General features: G+C 48.6%; 1 protein-coding gene across 2 annotated transcripts in view; it reads left to right on the forward strand.

The window, feature by feature from the left end:
- NSMCE2 (NSE2 (MMS21) homolog, SMC5-SMC6 complex SUMO ligase) overlaps positions 1–24,771 on the forward strand; it is a 200,737-nt gene that overhangs the window by 50,935 nt on the left and 125,031 nt on the right. For both annotated transcript variants that reach the window (XM_073590316.1, XM_073590317.1), the window contains exon 3: positions 23,160–23,266. In XM_073590316.1, coding sequence (XP_073446417.1) covers positions 23,160–23,266 — 107 coding nt within the window. The remainder of the gene's footprint in view (positions 1–23,159; positions 23,267–24,771) is intronic.

Consider the following 24,771-nt stretch of genomic DNA (forward strand, 5'->3'; position numbering starts at 1 on the left):
CCCTCCACTCCTATAGACAGCGACTGGGCTCGATTCACACCCTGTGCTCTAATGCCACACTGCCCACGGACACAAGACGGTGGCCAAGGTTTAGTCCTCGGTATGTTCAGTACAGAGAGGATATGCAGATGCCATGTTGTGGTGTTGTCTCCCCATTGCTGGCCCTTCACCAGTCTAGAAATCCATGTAATACTGTAGCGTGCTGGACGCTGCCCCCGGAGTACGGGAGGGATACAGGGAAAATAGTTTCCAAGAATAAAATATTTTCTCTGCAGAAATTGCATGAAGCAGTCATCATCTTCAAAGCCGTGTTGTTCCTTGGAGGGAAAGATATGCTCAGGTGCATCTCACAGGAAACCTAACCGGAAACAGATGGATAAATGGAGACATTCCACACCGAGCACCACATGGGATCCGTCCATATGTGAGCCCCGACCTGCTGCTGAGTGCGGGGCGCTGTATGCGGGGCTGCTGAGTGCATGGCGCTGTATGCGGGGCTTCTGAGTGCAGGGCGCTGTATGCGGGGCTGCTGAGTGCGGGGCTGCTGAGTGCAGGGTGCTGTATGCGGGGCTGCTGAGTGCGGGGCGCTGTATGCGGGGCTGCTGAGTGCATGGCGCTGTATGCGGGGCTGCTGAGTGCATGGCGCTGTATGCGGGGCTGCTGAGTGCAGGGCGCTGTATGCGGGGCTGCTGTGTGCGGGGCTGCTGAGTGCAGGGCGCTGTATGCGGGGCTGCTGAGTGCAGGGCGCTGTATGCGGGGCTGCTGAGTGCAGGGCGCTGTATGCGGGGCTGCTGAGTGCAGGGCGCTGTATGAGGGGCTGCTGAGTGCAGGGCGCTGTATGCGGGGCTGCTGAGTGCAGGGCGCTGTATGCGGGGCTGCTGAGTGCGGGGCTGCTGAGTGCGGGGCTGCTGAGTGCGGGGCTGCTGAGTGCGGGGCTGCTGAGTGCGGGGCTGCTGAGTGCGGGGCTGCTGAGTGCGGGGCTGCTGAGTGCGGGGCTGCTGAGTGCGGGGCTGCTGAGTGCAGGGCGCTGTATGCGGGGCTGCTGAGTGCAGGGCGCTGTATGAGGGGCTGCTGAGTGCAGGGCGCTGTATGCGGGGCTGCTGAGTGCAGGGCGCTGTATGCGGGGCTGCTGAGTGCGGGGCTGCTGAGTGCGGGGCTGCTGAGTGCGGGGCTGCTGAGTGCGGGGCTGCTGAGTGCGGGGCTGCTGAGTGCGGGGCTGCTGAGTGCGGGGCTGCTGAGTGCGGGGCGCTGTATACGGGGCTGCTGAGTGCAGGGCGCTGTATGCGGGGCTGCTGAGTGCGGGGCTGCTGAGTGCGGGGCTGCTGTATGCGGGGCTGCTGTGTGCGGGGCGCTGTATGCGGGGCTGCTGTGTGCGGGGCTGCTGTGTGCGGGGCTGCTGAGTGCAGGGCGCTGTATGCGGGGCTGCTGAGTGCGGGGCGCTGTATGCGGGGCTGCTGAGTGCGGGGCGCTGTATGCGGGGCTGCTGAGTGCATGGCGCTGTATGCGGGGCTGCTGAGTGCAGGGCGCTGTATGCGGGGCTGCTGTGTGCGGGGCTGCTGAGTGCAGGGCGCTGTATGCGGGGCTGCTGAGTGCAGGGCGCTGTATGCGGGGCTGCTGAGTGCAGGGCGCTGTATGCGGGGCTGCTGAGTGCAGGGCGCTGTATGAGGGGCTGCTGAGTGCAGGGCGCTGTATGCGGGGCTGCTGAGTGCAGGGCGCTGTATGCGGGGCTGCTGAGTGCGGGGCTGCTGAGTGCGGGGCTGCTGAGTGCGGGGCTGCTGAGTGCGGGGCTGCTGAGTGCAGGGCGCTGTATGCGGGGCTGCTGAGTGCAGGGCGCTGTATGAGGGGCTGCTGAGTGCAGGGCGCTGTATGCGGGGCTGCTGAGTGCAGGGCGCTGTATGCGGGGCTGCTGAGTGCGGGGCTGCTGAGTGCGGGGCTGCTGAGTGCGGGGCTGCTGAGTGCGGGGCTGCTGAGTGCGGGGCTGCTGAGTGCGGGGCGCTGTATACGGGGCTGCTGAGTGCAGGGCGCTGTATGCGGGGCTGCTGAGTGCGGGGCTGCTGAGTGCGGGGCTGCTGTATGCGGGGCTGCTGAGTGCGGGGCGCTGTATGCGGGGCTGCTGTGTGCGGGGCTGCTGTGTGCGGGGCTGCTGAGTGCAGGGCGCTGTATGCGGGGCTGCTGAGTGCAGGGCGCTGTATGCGGGGCTGCTGAGTGCATGGCGCTGTATGCGGGGCTGCTGAGTGCAGGGCGCTGTATGAGGGGCTGCTGAGTGCAGGGCGCTGTATGCGGGGCTGCTGAGTGCAGGGCGCTGTATGCGGGGCTGCTGAGTGCGGGGCTGCTGAGTGCGGGGCTGCTGAGTGCGGGGCTGCTGAGTGCGGGGCTGCTGAGTGCGGGGCTGCTGAGTGCAGGGCGCTGTATGCGGGGCTGCTGAGTGCAGGGCGCTGTATGAGGGGCTGCTGAGTGCAGGGCGCTGTATGCGGGGCTGCTGAGTGCGGGGCTGCTGAGTGCGGGGCTGCTGAGTGCGGGGCTGCTGAGTGCGGGGCTGCTGAGTGCGGGGCTGCTGAGTGCGGGGCGCTGTATACGGGGCTGCTGAGTGCGGGGCGCTGTATACGGGGCTGCTGAGTGCAGGGCGCTGTATGCGGGGCTGCTGAGTGCGGGGCTGCTGAGTGCGGGGCTGCTGTATGCGGGGCTGCTGAGTGCGGGGCGCTGTATGCGGGGCTGCTGTGTGCGGGGCTGCTGTGTGCGGGGCTGCTGTGTGCGGGGCGCTGTATGCGGGGCTGCTGTATGCGGGGCGCTGTATGCGGGGCTGCTGTGTGCGGGGCTGCTGAGTGCGGGGCGCTGTATGCGGGGCTGCTGAGTGCGGGGCTGCTGAGTGCGGGGCTGCTGAGTGCGGGGCTGCTGAGTGCGGGGCGCTGTATGCGGGGCTGCTGAGTGCGGGGCGCTGTATGCGGGGCTGCTGAGTGCGGGGCGCTGTATGCGGGGCTGCTGAGTACGGGGCGCTGTATGCGAGGTTGCTGAGTGCGGGGCGCTGTATGCGGGGCTGCTGTGTGCGGGGCTGCTGTATGCGGGGCTGCTGAGTGCGGGGCTGCTGTGTGCGGGGCGCTGTGTGCGGGGCTGCTGTGTGCGGGGCTGCTGAGTGCGGGGCGCTGTATGCGGGGCTGCTGTGTGCGGGGCTGCTGAGTGCGGGGCGCTGTATGCGGGGCTGCTGAGTGCGGGGCGCTGTATGCGGGGCTGCTGAGTGCGGGGGTGCTGAGTGCGGGGCCGGTGAGTGCTGCATCCTGGGTCGCTGTGTGCAGGGCCGGTGACTGCGGGGGTCGGTGAGTGCAGGGTTGTTGAGTGCGGGGCACTGCATCCTGGGTCTCTCTGAGTGCAGGACCACTGTGTGCGGGGTCGGTGTGTGCGGGGTCGGTGAGCGCGGGGCCGCCGTGTGCGTGGTCGGTGAGCGCGGGGCCGCCGTGTGCGTGGTCGGTGAGCGCGGGGCCGCCGTGTGCGGGGTCGTTGAGCGCTGGGCCGCCGTGTGCGTGGTCGGTGAGCGCGGGGCCGCCGTGTGCGTGGTCGGTGAGCGCGGGGTCGGTGAGCGCGGGGCCGCCGTGTGCGAGTTTGGTGAGTGCATGGCTGCAGTGTGCGGGTCGGTGAGCGCGGGGCCGCTGTGTGCGGGGTCGGTGAGTGCATGGCCGCTGTGTGCAGGGTGCTCCATATGAGACTTGTAGACCACAGGCCGCACTGCCATCATTGTGCCCCTCTGCACTATTAGGGCCGATCACTCGGCTGTACGTTCCTCAGTGTCACTGACTTGCAGATCTCCCGCTCCCCCTTCTGGGTTGTCAGGAAATCGGAGAACGCTGGAGTCATTTGGAAAGAATGCAGCTCCGACAACTATTGTTTGGTCTCAAGAAAGTGTTACTGCCGGTCCATGGCAAGATGTCTGACTGCTTAACTGTGTAATTGCCAGAGCTGTGCTCGGAGCCACCATAGCTGCACTGCACCATGTGCCTCCAGAACCGCTGCGTCCCAGCGAGGCGGGGGCTCCACTAGACCTCGGAGTCCGGTGGTGTCCGGCGGTGTTAGCAGCAGGTCCTGCCTTTCTTTTCTGGCGGGGTCTTCATGTTCATGTTCCATCGGAGCCATAAGAATCCGTCACCAAGCTCTTTTCTAGACTATGTTCACACAGATGATTTTTTTTTTTAAAGTTTTCTCTTTGCAGCCTTTTGATCTGACATTAGTTTGGGGAGGTTTCCCTCGGGGGGGGCAAGCTGTTCAGTAGTGACCCGCATCTTTATGTTTTCCACCGGGCGGTTTTCAAAACCTGAAATTGAAAAAAAGCTAAAAAAAGCAAAATAGACCTCATGATGTGATCAGTGGGGATTTCTCATGGAATAGATGGTGTTTTCCAGCCTTTATTTTTTAGGTTTTTCTTGAAAATTTTGGAGGGGATCCGCTCCATGTGAACAGACCTGTACGGTTGTAATGGCGTCCGGCTACAGGGGGGGGGGGGGGGGCTGGAACGTGGTCTCGTTGGGATATATCATTTTCTTTATTATTTTTTGGTATTTTTTCATTATTTGGACAGTAGTCCACAGTGGAGGGGTAGGGACAGAATGGAGGTGAAGCACACATATTTAACCCCTTTCCACATTACAGTGTGGATTAACGTCCTCAGACTCTGCAGCGGCGAGTGGAAGGTTAACTTCCCAGAATTGGCGCCTACTGTGTATTACGGCCGACTCCTGCTGTGGATGGCACGGGCACAGCTCCGGAGCCCGAGACCTAACCGTACGGCAGAGGATGGTAAAATACTCGAGTGTTGTTGCGTTCATTTACGGGATAGCGTTAATTGTTGATGTTGGTATAAAAGCCATCGTTGCCGGCAGCATGTTCCCGCTTACAAACAGGCCGTGCCCATACAGTCTATATGATTTGTATCCGGTGGATCGGTGCTGGTTATGGGCACGAGCCATAATTCCTCATGGTGAAGCATGCGGGCGCTGTATGGCCCCAGGCGGTAACTTATCGCGCACCTCCGGCGGTCCTCGCTGTCGGTTCTTGCAGCGGTGAAGCGTTACACCTCGGTTACCTGCGCTCTTGTCCCTCCATAATCACAGGACTGATAATTACGCCCTTCTTTGTCTGCCTCTTTAAGTGAGCAGGAAACTTCAAGGAAATGCGGGTTTGCGTGCGGAGAGATGTCTTTCTTTCTAGGTTTTCTGCCACAATCACACGAGGACTCATCAGGAAGGAATGCCACGCACGCCACCGCCGCTCGGCCCGCGTCCTATAAACAGACGGGAACTCTGCTCGCTGCTGTTCGGCCTCACTCTGCACTTGGGAGAAGTGAGTGTCGAGTGACTGCTCATCACTCTCTGAACACAGAGCTGCACTGGGCGAAGACATGAAGGGAATTTATTAAAACAACAGTCCTAAAGGGTCATTCCCATCTTTCCAGGGTATATCTCAAGTTCTTAAAGGGAACCTGTCAGCAGGATTGTGCACAGTAACCTACAGACAGTGTCAGGTCGGCACCGTTATTCTGAATACAATGATACCTGGTGATGAAATCCGTCTTGTGGTTGTATGTATATATGTACGTATGCAATAGCATCGGGCCTATTTCTAGTATGTGTGTGTGTGTGTGTATATATGTGTATATATATATATATATATATATATATATATATATATATATATATATATATATATATATATATATATATATATTTCTTGAAAAAAAAAATGCGATTATGCTGCAGAGCAGGCGCCACCGCTGGAAGCTGCCTGCAAAAGGTTTTTTTTCCCCAAGCTATAGGTATAATCTTCATTATGTAAACCAGGGGGCAGCGAGGGATCAGTGAACGGTAAGCAGTCTGCATTATGAATGCCTAATCAGAGCACCACATGAAGACCCCCCCCCACACAGGCCGCCCCGGAGCACGAGCATATCATTAACTCAAAGCTGAAAATACAGATTAAACAACAATCACAAGACGGATGTCATCATCCAAGGTGAATATTCAGAATCGAGAGTCCTCAGTGGTTGATGCCTTTTAATAGCTAACTGAAAAGATGGTAACACATTGCAAGCTTTCAAGACTACGCAGGTCTCTTCATCAGGCATTGACTAATACAACATCTGAAGAGTCACATATTTATACACAACTCGGCACAGAAATAACGTTATTAATAGCGTTATTTCTGTGCTGTGTTGTGTATAAATATGTGATTGTTCAGATTTTGTATTAGTCAGTGCCTGATGAAGAGACCTGCGTAGTCTCGAAAGTTTGCAGTGTGTTACCATCTTTTCAGTTAGCCATTAAAAGGTATCAACCACTGAGGACTCTGAATTCTAAATATTCTTCTATCTACTGGCAAACACGGTACAAGGATATACATTTTTCCTGTATCATCCAAGGTATCATTGTAATCAGTATAACGATGGCGACCTGACACTGTCTGTAGGTTACCGGGCACAATCCTGCTAAGTTCCCTTTAAATAGGTAAAGCTGTTAAGTGCTTGTGAAAACACTAGAACAACTCATTAAAGGGTTTATATGATATTACTTTAAAAAAAAAAAAAAAAAATCTAGTCCCTTTCTAACATGTGCAGCATTTCGATCACTTGAAAAAACTATCTGGCTCACGTTCCTGCATGAGCATGTGCCAAGAGCGGGGTGCAGGCTCAGAAGAAAGTCCCTACTGTAATCTGGGTACAGACTGAGTTTCCATTGAGCCCATGCACCGCTCTGCAAAAGCTCTGTTCTTCTTCCCGTGCTGCAAAGCGGTTTTTTGAGCGACTAGTTGGGGGGGTCTGATCCCTTAGAATCTCCATCCATTCCCAGAATGAGACTAAAATTCTCCACGGATTGGATCAGTGGCCAAGCATGCACGCTACCGCTCCACTGATCATCTGTGGGACTGCTGGAAAAAGCTGAATAGAGTATAGGATGGAGCAGGGGTGTACGCACGGCCACCACTGTAGTCCGAAAGGGCATTTCGGAACCTTGGAATCATTGGGTTTCAGCATTTGACCCCCAGCGAACAGTGAAAGATCACTTATCCTTTGGTGATCGATTCATAAAAACTGGCGTAGCGCGCACCACTTAATGAATTCGGTGCCTCTTCTGAGAGATGCTCGCCACTCCAGAAATGCTACCCCAGTTACCGACTGTAGTCGAACTTCTGCCCTACAAATGCTGACACTTTTCATGAATGTGACGGGCACTGCCATGCCTCCCACCTCCCTGCCCCGGCTCATCCCTAGCTTAGACCATTGAGGTCCAGTCCTAATTCAAACTGACATGAAAATGTCAAAAGTTGCACATTTTTTACTTGCGCAAAAATTGTGCAACTTTTCAAAGATTTTATGAAGCTTTAAGGAATCGGCACCTTTAAAACAAAATATGTTGGGAGCATTGTTATGAATATGTGCTCACCTGGATGGTTATAATCTATGTTATGTGTCATTGATTTGTGCTAAAATTTGCGCAAACCCCCTGGGAAAAATTTGTAGCAAATGAGCTAGGATGACGGTGGCTACGGCCCCCTCACACAACTTTGGCCACTTTTGTGCTAAAATCTGCAATTTTTACTACTTTGGCCATTAGACTTTTGGTGCCCTGACCACTTTAAAAAAAAAACAAAAACAAAGGATGTACTGTAACAGGTGCGAGAGTTTTCCGAATATCTTACTTGCTGAAGGGTGTATTTACCACGGACTCAATAGTTCCTTCCAGTTTTTGTAGAGATCCGATGTGCCAGTCATGAGAAATCTAGTGTAGAAGCCGTATGCAAATGAGGCAGGAAGTGCACTGGAGGGAGGCGTGGCTGCATCTTTCAAGCGCATTGACACGCCCCAGAGAACTTCCTTTCCTGCCTGATTTGCATATGTCTTCTGCACTAGATTCCTCATGATGGGAACATTGCGTCCCTACAAAAAAATGTATATTCTATACAAGGGGACAAGCGCCTACACAACCATATCACTACTAATATATTTTAAAACATGGAGATCAGTTTCCTTTAAGGGATTCCCTTATTAGCAAGGATTGAGTACCACGACCAGGTGTATTCCTTCCTCTGGTGGACGCACTATTTCCAGCCCACGGGGACTGTGTGTTGTCTCATTTCCCTTTGTTTGGGGCTCCAGATAAATTTAATACAGTGGGGAAAAAAGTATTTAGTCAGTCAGCAATAGTGCAAGTTCCACCACTTAAAAAGATGAGAGGCGTCTGTAATTTACATCATAGGTAGACCTCAACTATGGGAGACAAACTGAGAAAAAAAAATCCAGAAAATCACATTGTCTTTTTTTTTTCATTTTATTTGCATATTTTGGTGGAAAATAAGTATTTGGTCAGAAACAAAATTTCATCTCAATACTTTGTGATATATCCTTTGTTGGCAATGACAGAGGTCAAACGTTTTCTGTAAGTCTTCACAAGGTTGCCACACACTGTTGTTGGTATGTTGGCCCATTCCTCCATGCAGATCTCCTCTAGAGCAGTGATGTTTTTGGCTTTTCGCTTGGCAACACGGACTTTCAACTCCCTCCAAAGGTTTTCTATAGGGTTGAGATCTGGAGACTGGCTCGGCCACTCCAGGACCTTGAAATGCTTCTTACGAAGCCACTCCTTCGTTGCCCTGGCGGTGTGCTTTGGATCATTGTCATGTTGAAAGACCCAGCCACGTTTCTTCTTCAATGCCCTTGCTGATGGAAGGAGGTTTGCACTCAAAATCTCACGATACATGGCCCCATTCATTCTTTCATGTACCCGGATCAGTCGTCCTGGCCCCTTTGCAGAGAAACAGCCCCAAAGCATGATGTTTCCACCACCATGCTTTACAGTAGGTATGGTGTTTGATGGATGCAACTCAGTATTCTTTTTCCTCCAAACACGACAAGTTGTGTTTCTACCAAACAGTTCCAGTTTGGTTTCATCAGACCATAGGACATTCTCCCAAAACTCCTCTGGATCATCCAAATGCTCTCTAGCAAACTTCAGACGGGCCCAGACATGTACAGGCTTAAGCAGTGGGACACGTCTGGCACTGCAGGATCTGAGTCCATGGTGGCGTAGTGTGTTACTTATGGTAGGCCTTGTTACATTGGTCCCAGCTCTCTGCAGTTCATTCACTAGGTCCCCCCGCGTGGTTCTGGGATTTTTGCTCACCGTTCTTGTGATCATTCTGACCCCACGGGGTGGGATTTTGCGTGGAGCACCAGATCGAGGGAGATTATCAGTGGTCTTGTTTGTCTTCCATTTTCTAATTATTGCTCCCACAGTTGATTTCTTCACTCCAAGCTGGTTGGCTATTGCAGATTCAGTCTTCCCAGCCTGGTGCAGGGCTACAATTTTGTTTCTGGTGTCCTTTGACAGCTCTTTGGTCTTCACCATAGTGGAGTTTGGAGTCAGACTGTTTGAGGGTGTGCACAGGTGTCTTTTTATACTGATAACAAGTTTAAACAGGTGCCATTACTACAGGTAATGAGTGGAGGAAAGAGGAGACTCTTAAAGAAGAAGTTACAGGTCTGTGAGAGCCAGAAATCTTGATTGCTTGTTTCTGACCAAATACTTATTTTCCACCATAATATGCAAATAAAATGAAAAAAAACAGACAATGTGATTTTCTGGATTTTTTTTTTCTCAGTTTGTCTCCCATAGTTGAGGTCTACCTATGATGTAAATTACAGACGCCTCTCATCTTTTTAAGTGGTGGAACTTGCACTATTGCTGACTGACTAAATACTTTTTTGCCCCACTGTACTTGATGCTGGACTCTCCCTTTCAGATATCTCGAGTTGGTGCAAATTGATTTGCAGGACTGGTCAATTGGCTACATAGGTTATCTATGATCACTAGACGGATGCCCTGAGATCCGCCTCCTACATACCTGCATCCATGGCTCATATTTTGAGTGACACAACGTTACTTGTGCGTCACACTGCAACAACATCATAGCACCAGGCCGGCTCATAAAAGTTAGAGCAGCGGGTGCCACCAGGTAAGAGGTGGTGCTTATGGCTCCCGTCCTCCGAGCACAGATTACTGGTCTGGCTGCTGGACCAAGTCCTGCCAATCGATTTGCACCAAGTCTACGGGCAAACCTTCCAATTAACAAGGCTTGTTAGGAGCAGGGCTGTGGAGTCGGTAAGTAAAACCTCCAACTCCTCAATTTCCATGACACCGACTCCCTCATACCAGGGCTGTGGAGTCAGTAAGTCAAACCTCCGACTCCAACTTCGACTCCGACTCCTCAATTTCCATGACACCAACTCTGACTCCACGACTCCGACTCCCTCATACAGGGCTATGGAGTCGGTAAGCCAAACTTCCAACTCCAACTCCCGACTCCTCAATTTCCACGACTCCGACTCCACCAAATGGGTTCCAACTCCGACTCCACGACTCCGACTCCACAGCCCTGGTTAGGAGTTGCTGGTGTAGTCTGCAGGTCAGCTCTCTTCCAGGAGGAAGATCACAATGTGTGGTAGCTAACATGTAAGTCAATATCTGACCCATTATGGAGCCTTGAAACTGGATACAGCCATAACGTAGATCCACTAGGTAACCCAGGGTATTGTGCGTTTCGTTATCTTCCCTTTCATGGCACAGTTGGGGTCACAGGTAGGGCAACTATCTGAAATTCTCACCGTTTCCTCTTCTATTGTTTTTTATTTCGTGTTGACGTTAGGTTTATCGACCCTCCTTCCATTCACCTGTTTGGTGTCTCCGGCCCCATGCAGTGGTTGATTGACAGTCAATGCTGCTAAACAAAAAGTCCTGTGTGCCCGGGCGCGCCGTGTTTTCAGCAGTAGCTTAGCAGGCAGACAAAAGTCAAGAGCCTGGTATTGGAAGGTGGCCGGTGTTTGCAGACTTGTCATCGTCATTAGCCTGAGTATTCACAAGTGGACGACCACGCTGTCATGTTTGCTCACATATTATAAAGAGGAATCACTGGGACCTAAGTTTTATGCAATTTACCCCTTAAAGAGAAAATGTCAGCACATTTTTACATATGGAAGTAGTGGTATGACTGTGCAGACACTTGTTCCCCTATGTAAATTATACCATTTTATAGTACAGATCTGATGTGACAGTGAGGAGAGATCTACAGGGTGGGCCATTTATATGGATACACCTAAATAAAATGGGAATGGTTGGTGATATCAACTTCCAGTATGTGGCACATTAGTATATGGGAGAAGGGAAACTTTTCAAGATGGGTGGTGACCATGGAGGCCATTTTTAAGTCGGCCATTTTGGATCCAACTTAATTTTTTCCAATGGGAAGGGGGTCATGTGACACATCACACTTATTGAGAATTTCACAAGAAAAACAATGGTGTTCTTGGTTTTAATGTAACTTTATTCTTTCATGAGTTATTTACAAGTTTATGACCACTTATAAAATGTGTTCAAAGTGCTGCCCATTGTGTTAGATTGTCAATACAGCCCTCTTTTCCCACTCTTGCCACACTGACGGCAACACCGCAGAAGAAATGCTAGTCTAACGGGGTCAGATTCCTTGTAGAAATGCTCGAACCTGACACCCATAATGTGGTGGTGCACCATCTTGCTGGAAAACCTCAGGGAACGTGCCATCTTCAGGCTTCAGGTCATAAAGAGGGCAACACATCATCATGGAGCAATTTCAGATATCCAGTGGCATTGAAGGTTTCCATTGATGAAGAATGGTCCCACTATCTTTGTACCCTATATACCACACCATCAATTATGGGTGTCAGGTCCGAGCATTCCTGCATGAACAGTTTCCTGGAAAGTGCATTGGTCGTCATGGGCCAGTTGAATGGCCATCAAGGTCTCCCGATCTAACCCCCTTAGACTTTTACCTTTGGGGTCATCTGAAGGCAATTGTCTATGCTGTGAAGATACGAGATGTGCAGCATCTGAAACAATGGATACTGGAAGCCTGTGGCAGGTGTATCCATATAAATGGCCCACCCTGTAGTGTAGACGCCATATGCAGATCACTGGAGGGGTGTCGGTTACCTTTAAAGAATCAGATCTGCCCCCAATGCGCTTTCAGCCTAATTTGCATATTGATTTTATGCTAGGTTTCTCATGATTGGCAGAAAAAAAGGAATTTTTTTTTATAGAGAGACGAGCGCCTATGCAGCCATACCATTACTTCCATATGTAGGTGCTTGCTGACACATTCCCTTTTAAACTCTTAACGACCTGTGATGTACATTTTTGTTGCAGAGGGCTCAAACTTAGCGGGGGGGAAGCACTCCGATTGGGAAAAATGAAACTCTCTCACAGCGAACTTAGGTCTTCCAGAATGAATAATAACCCAAATTCTCCTTTTTCTTAGCTCAATGTTATGCCCCCAAAACTTGATGAGCTCATATGGCAGCTGATTGTGGGATGCGCTAGGTTTATTACAATTTTATGAGATACCCAACTTATAGGATAGACTGTAAGCCCTCTCGCGGGCAGGGTCCTCTCTCCTCCTGTACCAGTTGGTGACTTTTATTGTTTAAGATTATTGTGCTTGTTTTTTATTATGTATACCGCCTTTCACATGTAAAGCGCCATGGAATAAATAGTGCTATAATAATAACAATATTTTTGCTCCTGGAGGTCCCAGGCAGTAGATATTGTTGTCATATTTCTTGTCGTGATTTTACCTTTACATAGCGATTAAGCATGGCCTGGATAGCATCATCCATCTGTCGTTATTAAGTTGGAGGGGTTAGAATTGCCGTACGGTGATGTGCGTGAATGCATTATGTTCATCCCTTTTGCTGCAATGCCGAAAATATATCTCTCCTAATTATTGGATCAGTGCAAACCTCAATATTCATCACTGGAGACCGGACACCTAATATCTACGCAAGATGCTTTTAGGAGAGTAAGTTCATGCCTGGGGAAGGCAGTTATCCTCCTCTACTTAAACGAATCTCAGACTGGTTGTCTCTCTTCCAGTAAATCGCCCTGCTGTAATTACATGGCCACTTGAGGGGGCTACTACTTCAATGGAGATATTAGCTCTCGTTCCCTCTTCTCCTGTTATTAGTTTCTCTCACTTCCCCATATAGTCAATGTGAGGGTATCATAGATTTAAATTATTTTTTTCTATAACAGAATCGCAGGGAGCTGATGGGTTACAATGGCAGTCGGGGACTTTCTGTAAATCTCCATGGCTGAGTCATCTTGTGACACTCACCCAGAAGCTGGGCTTCATTGCAGAATCAGAGTTACTATAGCATCGCAACATATAATGTAAGCGATCGAACAACCACAGGGGATCTAAAAATGAATCAAAAATTGAATAAGATATGATTGAAAAGATATAATCTATAAATGTTGATATCATCTGTTTTATCCCCATTCAGAAGTATAAGAATTGTTTTAAAAATTAATATTGTTTCCAATTTATCGAAATATGACATTATTTTCTGCTGCATATTAACAATCGAAAAGAATCAAAATTGAAGCACATGGTATTTTTTTCTTTTGTTTCCCTACTACAGTATATGGTAAAAATGGATGGTCTCATTCAAAACTTCAACACGTCCCTCAAAAAAAAAAATACAATTCCTCATATTACTATGTCAACCTAAACACAAAAAAAAGTTATAGCTCTTAGAACAAAGGGAGGGGAAAAAAACAAAGCACAATAATAAATGTCACGTGAGCGGAGTTTGGCATTTTTGCAGATTGTCAGGTTGAGAAATGCAAAGGAAACAATTGAGAGGCTTCCCCAAAATGAAGACATCACTTGTGAGACAGAAGCTACGTCTCTGATCACTGGGGGTCTGACCTGTAAGACAACCTCTACCCCCCCCCCCCCCCCCCGGTAAACTCCCTCAGAGACTGAATGGAGCCCAGTAATCATGTCTGTAGACCCCTATTCTCATCATCGCTGGGGGGTCTTCTCCTCCTGATCAGTAACTGACCACCCATCGTGGCTAGGAATAAGTTCTGATTTTAGTAAATGAAGGGACAACCTGTCATGAAAATGCCCACTGAACCCATATATTTGGGGGATTTTTTGTGCTTGCTTTTAGAGAAATTCCCTATTCTAGTTTCTAATATGACCCATCCACCTTGAAAGTGGGGAGTCCTCTGGCCTCACCGGCACATGCATTAGTCCAATATACTTCATGCTAAGTTTGCCGTATCGAAGTCTGTCTAATGTAAATATTAGGGGGTGACCTTGTCTCCTCTCTTCCTCTTCTGTCTTCACCCAGAATAATCCTCCTCCGGTTCAGATGATTTCAGACAATACAATACAGTAAATGGTTTGTTAATCTGCTGACGGCGGAAAGTGTCCATCATCCTGGATGGCGGCCATCAGTGGCCATAAAGCCGGCACTCGCCTTTGATGAACCTTTTACTTTTCCACACTTTATTTCTTGCTCCACCTAGAACCTTTTTTAAAGGAGTTATATTTTATTTTTCTTCCTTCAAAACCCTATAATGATGACGAAGACTCTCTGTGGCAGCCAAGGTGGAGGCTAGACTTTGGCCAGAAGAAGTCAGTCAAGCTTTGTCGACTTGAAGTCCGGATAGATGGGGGACTTATTTGGGGACTTTTTTTTTTTGCACTTGGTTGAGGAAAGTCACATTTTGGGCTGGCATCCTTGGCGCTTCTTCTGATTGCACCAAAACATGCCCATTAATCAGAAGAGGCAACAGGAGAAGGTTCATAGGGTTCTGCTCCGACTTCTGTGGACCACTGACATGGCCACTGGATTAGGATTCCCAGCTCTACCTACAGCTTAGTCCTTGACCTTTTGCCTCTCCCGTGTCCTCAGCCCACCCCAGTGAACGTCCCCGGTTATTCACTTCGTTGTTTATATCCTGCCGGGCCAATAAAACGGCATTTCACAATTCACCAACATCTTTTACACCCGATCACCATCCAGTTTCTCCAATGTTTTTTGCTGATTGTGGCCAGTGAGTCACATCAGATACACGATTGCCTCATCGTCAACCAAAAAAAAAAAGTGAATTAAAAATAACTGAAGGAAGTGTCCGAGCGCCCGACCGAGCCCAATGAATAAAAAAGAAGCTCTCGTTGCAAAACTCTCAGCTTTTTAAGGAACTTGGAAAACACCTACAATTCAGACGCCGGGAGCGAGAGATCTGGTTTCATTCACAAAAGCTGAAATAAGTTTACAGGAAATATGAGTGATATAAATGTGAAGGCGAAGATGAGAATACATGGAGTAGGGTCTGAGGAGGCTTCTTTTTGTGCACGTATTTCCTGCTGCTGCAGTTCCATTTCTTACAGGTAGAGGGTGCTATGAATGTTACATCAGGTGAGCTGCAGAATACCTAGAAACACCGATTCCCCCTTGTATAAGGTAAGAATGCCAGAAATGCAGGGGGGGGGTGCAGCTCTCCGCGTGTCGGATTGACCTGTGCAGACTGGTATGATGCGGCACATGGCTGTCTAGGACAGCTGACACAACAGTAAGGGTACATTCACACGCGGTAGGTTTGTGGAGCTCGGTCATATGCCACTCACGTGCTGCAAAACCAGCTATGGCCGCTCCGGAGCGTCTCACAGATCCATTTTTGTTTTTTTTTTTGCACAGACTTGGTTTGCGCTACTGGATCCATAATTTCCCAACCGAACCCGATTGACGTCTAATGGTATCACTCGGGACCTTTAATGGGAAGAATAACGCTACGTGCAGGCCAAAGGAAGCCCTAAAGAAGCCTTAATGTGGGTCTCTATTCTAATGTATGATTGCTGGGATTATGACTGTCGACACCCCCCGCCATCCCAAGACCGTCCCATTTGTGGATGCAGCAATAGTGTGCACGTTCCATGGCCACTTCTGTACACAGCCGTGGAGCGGTGGTCCCATATACTCATGACCACCTCAGGGCAGCACGGTGGCTCAGTGGTTAGCGCTGCAGCCTTGCAGTGTGGAGTCCTGAGTTTGGATCCCACCAAGGACAACATCTGCAAGGAGTTTGTATGTTCTCCCTGTGTTTGCGTGGGTTTCCTCCAGGTTCTCCGGTTTCCTCCTATATTCCAAAGACATACTGATAGGGAATTTAGATTGTGAGCCCCATCGGGGACAGTGATGATAATGTGTGCAAATGGTAAAGCGCTGCGGAATATGTTAGCACTATATAAAAATAAAGATTATTATTATGATCACTATATTCACACAGGGACGTTGGGGACCCCTGTGTTTTTGGTTGCTGGGGATACCAGATGTCAGACCCCCACCGGTCATACATTTATCATCTCTTCAGTGGATGAACAGTTTTTTATATATCCACGGGACCGATCACTGATCCTGAGAAAGGAGATCCCCCAATATGGCACCAGTGGGAACACATGCCCTCCTGCTCTAATCATTGTCTACGGGACTCTCCGCGATATCCAAGTGCTGTACTGCTATAGTCTTATAGACGCTGCATGAAGTGATATTGTGCATGTGCGACACTCCACCCCTGTTCTTGGGATCGGTGGGGGGTCACAGCGATCATACACCGGATCGGTGATAAGTCAGGTTTCTGTGATTTTTTTTTTTCTTTTTTTTTGTTGGAAACATACATTTTTGCTGGATACTAAAAGAAAGCAAGTGTGAACAGAGCTGTACGTGTGTAGTATGTATGCCCGTGCACTGTTGGGTAGTGCAGTGCAGCAAACGTGGGGAAGGACCTAACAACACAAGCTTTCTCCTTTACTAGTCACACGCCACAAAATGGCTTCACAATATTGAGGCAGTTTAAGGGAAATCACGTGCTGTGTTTTGTATTTTTTTGCCTTGTGGGACCATTTGGTAGAGCAGCAGTTTGTGCTTCCGAGCTGCTGCTCACAGTACAAGATATTATAGCTGGACTGGAGGAAACGCTTTTTACCTCCTAGTTACAGTCAGCTTGATCTTCTCTCCAGGTCTCGCATGTGCTTTCACCCAGCCAGCAAGATTTAGATATCCAAATTCAGGGGTCAGAACGGTGTGGCTATCTATGTATAGGAAGTAGGCTGTGGCTATCTATGTACAGGAAGTAGGCTGTGGCTAGCTATGTACAGGAAGTAGGTTGTGGCTATCTATGTACAGGAAGTAGGTTGTGGCTATCTATGTACAGGAAGTAGGCTGTGGCTATCTATGTACAGGAAGTAGGCTGTGGCTATGTACAGGAAGTAGGCTGTGGCTATCTATGTACAGGAAGTAGGCTGTGGCTAGCTATGTACAGGAAGTAGGCTGTGGCTAGCTATGTACAGGAAGTAGGCTGTGGCTATCTATGTACAGGAAGTAGGCTGTGGCTAGCTATGTACAGGAAGTAGGCTGTGGCTAGCTATGTACAGGAAGTAGGCTGTGGCTATGTACAGGAAGTAGTTGTGGCTATCTATGTACAGGAAGTAGGCTGTGGCTATGTACAGGAAGTAGGCTGTGGTCTATCTATATACAGGAAGTAGGCTGTGGCCAGCTATGTACAGGAAGTAGGTTGTGGCCAGCTATGTACAGGAAGTAGGCTGTGGCTATCTATGTACAGGAAGTAGGCTGTGGTCTATCTATGTACAGGAAGTAGGCTGTGGCCATCTATGTACAGGAAGTAGGTTGTGGCCAGCTATGTACAGGAAGTAGGCTGTGGCTATCTATGTACAGGAAGTAGGCTGTGGCTAGCTATGTACAGGAAGTAGGCTGTGGCTATCTATGTACAGGAAGTAGGCTGTGGCTAGCTATGTACAGGAAGTAGGCTGTGGCTAGCTATGTACAGGAAGTAGGCTGTGGCTATCTATGTACAGGAAGTAGGCTGTGGCTATCTATGTACAGGAAGTAGGCTGTGGCTAGCTGTACAGGAAGTAGGCTGTGGCTAGCTATGTACAGGAAGTAGGTTGTGGCTAGCTATGTACAGGAAGTAGGCTGTGGCTATCTATGTACAGGAAGTAGGTTGTGGCTATCTATGTACAGAAAATAGGCTGTGGCTATCTATGTACAGGAAGTAGGCTGTGGCTATTTATATACAGGAAGTAGGTTGTGGCTATCTATGTACAGGAAGTAGGCTGTGGCTATCTATATACAGGAAGTAGGCTGTGGCTATGTACAGGAAGTAGGCTGTGGTCTATCTATATACAGGAAGTAGGCTGTGGCTATGTACAGGAAGTAGGCTGTGGTCTATCTATATACAGGAAGTAGGCTGTGGCCATCTATGTACAGGAAGTAGGCTGTAGCTAGCTATGTACAGGAAGTAGGCTGTGGCTATCTATGTACAGGAAGTAGGCTGTGGCTAGCTATGTACAGGAAGTAGGCTGTGGCTAGCTATGTACAGGAAGTAGGCTGTGGCTAGCTATGTACAGGAAGTAGGCTGTGGCTATCTATGTACAGGAAGTAGGCTGTGGCTATCTATGTACAGAAAGTAGGTTGTGGCTATCTATGTACAGGAAGTATGTACAGGAAGTAGGCTGTGGCTATCTATGTACAGGAAGTAGGCTATGGCTATCTATGTACAGGAAGTAGGCTGTGGCTATCTAAGTACAGGAAGTAGGCTGTGGCTATCTATGTACAGGAAGTAGGCTGTGGCTATCTATGTACAGGAAGTAGGCTGTGGCTATCTATGTACAGGAAGTAGGTTGTGGCTATCTATGTACAGGAAGAAGGTTGTGGCTATCTATGTACAGGAAGAAGGTTGTGGCTATCTATGTACAGGAAGTAGGCTGTGGCTATCTATGTACAGGAAGTAGGTGTGGCCATGTACAAGAAGTAGGCGTGGTTATCTATGTATAGGAAGTAGGTCGTGGCTTCCTTTATATGGGAAGTATGGGAGGGGTTGTCTCTACAGGAGGTAGGACAGATATTCGGTTTTACAGGAAGCATGGGCAGGTCTTTTTTTCTCTGCAGGAGTATATGAAGTCTTTGTCTCCACAAAGTGTGGATGGTGTTTTCTCTCTACAGGAAGTAGGTTGGATATTTGTCTCTCTATAGTAAATATGGGTGGGGTTTTTCCTCTATAGGAAATTGGGTGGAAATTTGTCTCACAGGAAGCAGAGCAGGGCTTTTCCGTTCTTTGGATGCATGTGAAGGCTTCTTTCCCTGTACAGGAAGTAGGATTGTGTTTTTTCTTTCTTTAGGATGTATGGACGGGGTTTTTTGCTGTACAGGAAGTAGGGTGGGTCTTTTCCCTTCTTTAGGATGTATGTGAGGGCTTTTTCCTCTGTACGGGAAGAAGGGCTGGGCTTTTCCTTTCTTTTGTATGTATTGGTGTTTTTTTTTCTCTGTACAGGAAGTAAGGTGGGCTTTTCCTTTAAGATGTATATACGGGGTTTTTCTTTGTACAGAAGGTAAGATGTAGCTTTTTCTTTCTTTAGGATATATGGACAGTGTTTTTTCTCCATGCAGGAAGTAGGTTGGGGCTTTTCCTCTCGTTAGGATGTGTGGGTGTGTTTTTTCTTTGTGCAGGAAGTAAAGCGGGGCTTTTCCTCTCGTTAGGATGTGTGGGTGTGTTTTTTCTTTGTGCAGGAAGTAGAGCGGGGCTTTTCCTCTCTTTAGGATGTGTGGGTGTGTTTTTTCTTTGTGCAGGAAGTAGAGCGGGGCTTTTCCTCTCTTTAGGATGTGTGGGTGTGTTTTTTCTTTGTGCGGAAGTAGAGCGGGGCTTTTCCTCTCTTTAGGATGTGTGGGTGTGTTTTTTCTTTGTGCAGGAAGTAGAGCGGGGCTTTTCCTCTTTAGGATGTGTGGGTGTGGTTTTTTTTTGTGCAGGAAGTAGAGCGGGGCTTTTCCTCTCTTTAGGATGTGTGGGTGTGTTTTTTCTTTGTGCAGGAAGTAGAGCGAGGCTTTTCCTCTCTTTAGGATGTGTGGGTGTGTTTTTTCTTTGTGCAGGAAGAAGAGCGGGGCTTTTCCTCTCTTTAGGATGTGTGGGTGTGTTTTTTCTTTGTGCAGGAAGTAGAGCGGGGCTTTTCCTCTCTTTAGGATGTGTGGGTGTGTTTTTTCTTTGTGCAGGAAGTAGAGCGGGGCTTTTCCTCTCTTTAGGATGTGTGGGTGTGTTTTTTCTTTGTGCAGGAAGTAGAGCGGGGCTTTTCCTCTCTTTAGGATGTGTGGGTGTGTTTTTTCTTTGTGCAGGAAGTAGAGCGGGGCTTTTCCTCTCTTTAGGATGTGTGGGTGTGTTTTTTCTTTGTGCAGGAAGTAGAGCGGGGCTTTTCCTCTCTTTAGGATGTGTGGGTGTGTTTTTTCTTTGTGCAGGAAGTAGAGCGGGGCTTTTCCTCTCTTTAGGATGTGTGGGTGTGTTTTTTCTTTGTGCAGGAAGTAGAGCGGGGCTTTTCCTCTCTTTAGGATGTGTGGGTGTGTTTTTTCTTTGTGCAGGAAGTAGAGCGGGGCTTTTCCTCTCTTTAGGATGTGTGGGTGTGTTTTTTCTTTGTGCTGTAAGTAGAGCGGGGCTTTTCCTCTCTTTAGGATGTGTGGGTGTGTTTTTTCTTTGTGCAGGAAGTAGAGCGGGGCTTTTCCTCTTTAGGATGTGTGGGTGTGTTTTTTTTTGTGCAGGAAGTAGAGCGGGTTTTTCCTCTCTTTAGGATGTGTGGGTGTGTTTTTTCTTTGTGCGGAAGTAGAGCGGGGCTTTTCCTCTCTTTAGGATGTGTGGGTGTGTTTTTTCTTTGTGCAGGAAGTAGAGCGGGGCTTTTCCTCTCTTTAGGATGTGTGGGTGTTTTTTTTCTTTGTGCAGGAAGTAGAGCGGGGCTTTTCCTCTCTTTAGCATGTGTGGGTGTGTTTTTTCTTTGTGCAGGAAGTAGAGCGGGGCTTTTCCTCTCTTTAGCATGTGTGGGTGTGTTTTTTCTTTGTGCTGTAAGTAGAGCGGGGCTTTTCCTCTCTTTAGGATGTGTGGGTGTGTTTTTTCTTTGTGCTGTAAGTAGAGCGGGGCTTTTCCTCTCTTTAGGATGTGTGGGTGTGTTTTTTCTTTGTGCAGGAAGTAGAGCGGGGCTTTTCCTCTCTTTAGGATGTGTGGGTGTGTTTTTTCTTTGTGCAGGAAGTAGAGCGGGGCTTTTCCTCTCTTTAGCATGTGTGGGTGTGTTTTTTCTTTGTGCTGTAAGTAGAGCGGGGCTTTTCCTCTCTTTAGGATGTGTGGGTGTGTTTTTTCTTTGTGCTGTAAGTAGAGCGGGGCTTTTCCTTTCTTTAGGTTGTATGAGCGAGATCTTGACTCTGTGCAGGAAGTAGGCGGGGCTTTTCCTCTCTTTAGGATGTGTGGGGTGTTTTTTCTTTGTGCAGGAAGTAGAGCGGGGCTTTTCCTCTCTTTAGGATGTGTGGGTGTGTTTTTTCTTTGTGCTGTAAGTAGAGCGGGGCTTTTCCTCTCTTTAGGATGTGTGGGGTGTTTTTTCTTTGTGCAGGAAGTAGAGCGGGGCTTTTCCTCTCTTTAGGATGTGTGGGTGTGTTTTTTCTCTCTACAGGAAGTAGGGCGGGGCTTTTCCTTTCTATTGGATTTGTGGATGGGATCTTTCTCTGTATGGGAAATAGTGTGGGGCTTTTCCTTTAGGGTGTATATGGGTGGGGTCTTGTTTCTACAGGAATAAGTGCGGAGCTTTTCCTTTCTTTAGGTTGTATGAGCGAGATCTTGACTCTGTGCAGGAAGTAGGGCGGGGCTTTTCCTCTCTTTAGGATGTGTGGGGTGTTTTTTCTTTGTGCAGGAAGTAGAGCGGGGCTTTTCCTCTCTTTAGGATGTGTGGGTGTGTTTTTTCTTTGTGCAGGAAGTAGAGCGGGGCTTTTCCTCTCTTTAGGATGTGTGGGTGTGTTTTTTCTCTCTACAGGAAGTAGGGCGGGGCTTTTCCTTTCTATTGGATTTGTGGATGGGATCTTTCTCTGTATGGGAAATAGTGTGGGGCTTTTCCTTTAGGGTGTATATGGGTGGGGTCTTGTCTCTACAGGAATAAGTGTGGAGCTTTTCCTTTCTTTAGGTTGTATGAGCGAGATCTTGACTCTGTGCAGGAAGTAGGCGGGGCTTTTCCTCTCTTTAGGATGTGTGGGGTGTTTTTTCTTTGTGCAGGAAGTAGAGCGGGGCTTTTCCTCTCTTTAGGATGTGTGGGTGTGTTTTTTCTTTGTGCTGTAAGTAGAGCGGGGCTTTTCCTCTCTTTAGGATGTGTGGGGTGTTTTTTCTTTGTGCAGGAAGTAGAGCGGGGCTTTTCCTCTCTTTAGGATGTGTGGGTGTGTTTTTTCTCTCTACAGGAAGTAGGGCGGGGCTTTTCCTTTCTATTGGATTTGTGGATGGGATCTTTCTCTGTATGGGAAATAGTGTGGGGCTTTTCCTTTAGGGTGTATATGGGTGGGGTCTTGTTTCTACAGGAATAAGTGCGGAGCTTTTCCTTTCTTTAGGTTGTATGAGCGAGATCTTGACTCTGTGCAGGAAGTAGGGCGGGGCTTTTCCTCTCTTTAGGATGTGTGGGGTGTTTTTTCTTTGTGCAGGAAGTAGAGCGGGGCTTTTCCTCTCTAGGATGTGTGGGTGTGTTTTTTCTCTCTACAGGAAGTAGGGCGGGGCTTTTCCTTTCTATTGGATTTGTGGATGGGATCTTTCTCTGTATGGGAAATAGTGTGGGGCTTTTCCTTTAGGGTGTATATGGGTGGGGTCTTGTTTCTACAGGAATAAGTGCGGAGCTTTTCCTCTCTTTAGGTTGTATGAGCGAGATCTTGACTCTGTGCAGGAAGTAGGGCGGGGCTTTTCCTTTCTTTAGGATGTATGGGTTTGCTATTTTCTCTCTACAGAAAGTAAGGTGGATATTTGATTCTACAGAAAGTTTGGGCAGGTCTTTGTCTTTTTATAAGAAGTGTGGGTGTGGTTTTGTTTCTTTACATGAAATATGGGTGGAGTTTTGTCTTTTTACAGGAATTGGGATGGGTCATTGACTTTCTTCTTTACTCCCTTGCAGTCAAGCCATTGGACAGTGGCAGGTGCACTGCTTACTGGAAAGTGAGGTAAAAGAAGTTCTAGCACCTATAGTGCTGGTAGAATGCTGATGAAGAGGATTCACTCACAGAAAGCAGTCGGATGGCAATTACAATACCATGTGCACCAAACACAGTTTCAAATTATTTTGACCACGGAGAAGAGCAAGGCCATATTTAATTCTACAGATAATGGGGATGAGCAATTTGTATTATTTTGACTAGTTTGTATTGTTACATCTCTCCACTGATAAAATCTGGGCGCAGGCTAGTAAGCCTGATACGAATAAACCTGACAAACCCTTCTGTGTCTTCTCAGGTGAGGCCACCGAGGTGGACGACATGGAGTCCGTCATGCTGGAATACGCCACACTGGACCGAGACCTGAACCAGTATATAAGTGCGGTGGAGGAGACCATGCGGAAGGTAGTAAAGGAGACACGTTGTGCTGATGTTGGGGTGTTGATCCTTATCGATCGGTCATTACTTTCCTATCCTAAGGATTTGCAATCAGTGTGTAAGAAATCAGGAGCCGTCCTTTCCCATCTGGGCAGACCGTCTCACGCCTTCTATGTCCCTGTAGATCGTCATCTCTTGTGCTCCGGGCTCCAGGACATCTGCGCCTCGTTACACGTGAGCTGCAGCCTTACGTAATCCACACACCGGATAATAACTCGCTCCACCTTCCGCTGAGATTTTCTGGGAAATGGCCCGAGTGTGCGCAGGTAGTGACCAGAACCAGCGCTGTCAGGTAACAGGCAGATGCGCTGTGGATTCAGCCGCGCCTGCGGGAATGTGGACCGCCCTAATGTCTTTCATGGTCACACATACAAGTCACAGTGGCGGTAGGGGGCAGTATTTCACCCACTTTTGTTCTAGACGCTCCCGCTACGCGTGACCTGAAAATTCCTGGACCAGGACGAACGGGAACTTGTCTGGTAACGGACCAGAATGTCCCGTTAGACACATTGTTTATTCCTTTTACTTTTTTTAAAAAGGGCATTTACGGTAATGAGGGAACCTTCCATCTCCCAAAAAATGTCACCGAGCATCAGTAATGAGGAGGATTGCAAAATGCAGGTAAAAACATGTAATATTGCAATTTACCTCTTAAAAAAGAGGGATTTTTAGTTATATAGTTTTCTGCTCGCTGCCTAGGTTTCCAGTCACTGCTGCAGTCTATCAGAGGTGGCCAGTTTCTAGGCAACGAGCGATCATTTATAAGATCTATGCTGTTCAGCTCTCGTACTGCTCTGAAGATAGACGGATCTCTCGCCCCGGCCCACTTCACTGCCCCTCCAATGCTGCAGAGGCAAAGATGTTTTTCCTTGCAACATCCAAGAAATTTGCTGAAATGCAGCCACAACCTTGCAGGCCCCTCCACCGTGCAGCACTGTTCCTGCAGACCCTCATTATTGTACCACTCTCCAGCCCTTCAGCAACAATCTGCCTTCTATTACAGCCAAATATTTCACATTTGACTGATAATACCTCTATAGTAGATAACAGGATCCACCATTCACAATAGGTGATGTCACAGCTCACCTCCTCCTCCTCCTGTACAATCACTGATTATACCTCTATATACAGTAGATAACACCGGATCCATCATTCACAATAGGTGATGTCACAGCTCTCCTTCTCCACCTGTACAATGACTGATAACACCTCTATAGTAGATAACAGGATCCACCATTCACAATAGGTGATGTCACAGCTCACCTCCTCCTCCTGTACAATGACTGATAACACCTCTATATACAGTAGATAACAACACCGGATCCATCATTCACAATAGGCGATGTCACAGCTCACCTCTTCCTCCTGTACAATGACTGATAACATCTCTATGTACAGTAGAAAACACAAGGTCCACCATTCACAATAGGTGATATCACAGCTCACCTCCTCCTACTCTACAATGACTGATA

Source organism: Dendrobates tinctorius, unplaced genomic scaffold, assembly GCF_039654945.1.
Source record: "Dendrobates tinctorius isolate UK_male_01 unplaced genomic scaffold, ASM3965494v1 ptg000116l, whole genome shotgun sequence".
In the NCBI taxonomy this organism is placed as follows: domain Eukaryota; kingdom Metazoa; phylum Chordata; class Amphibia; order Anura; family Dendrobatidae; genus Dendrobates; species Dendrobates tinctorius.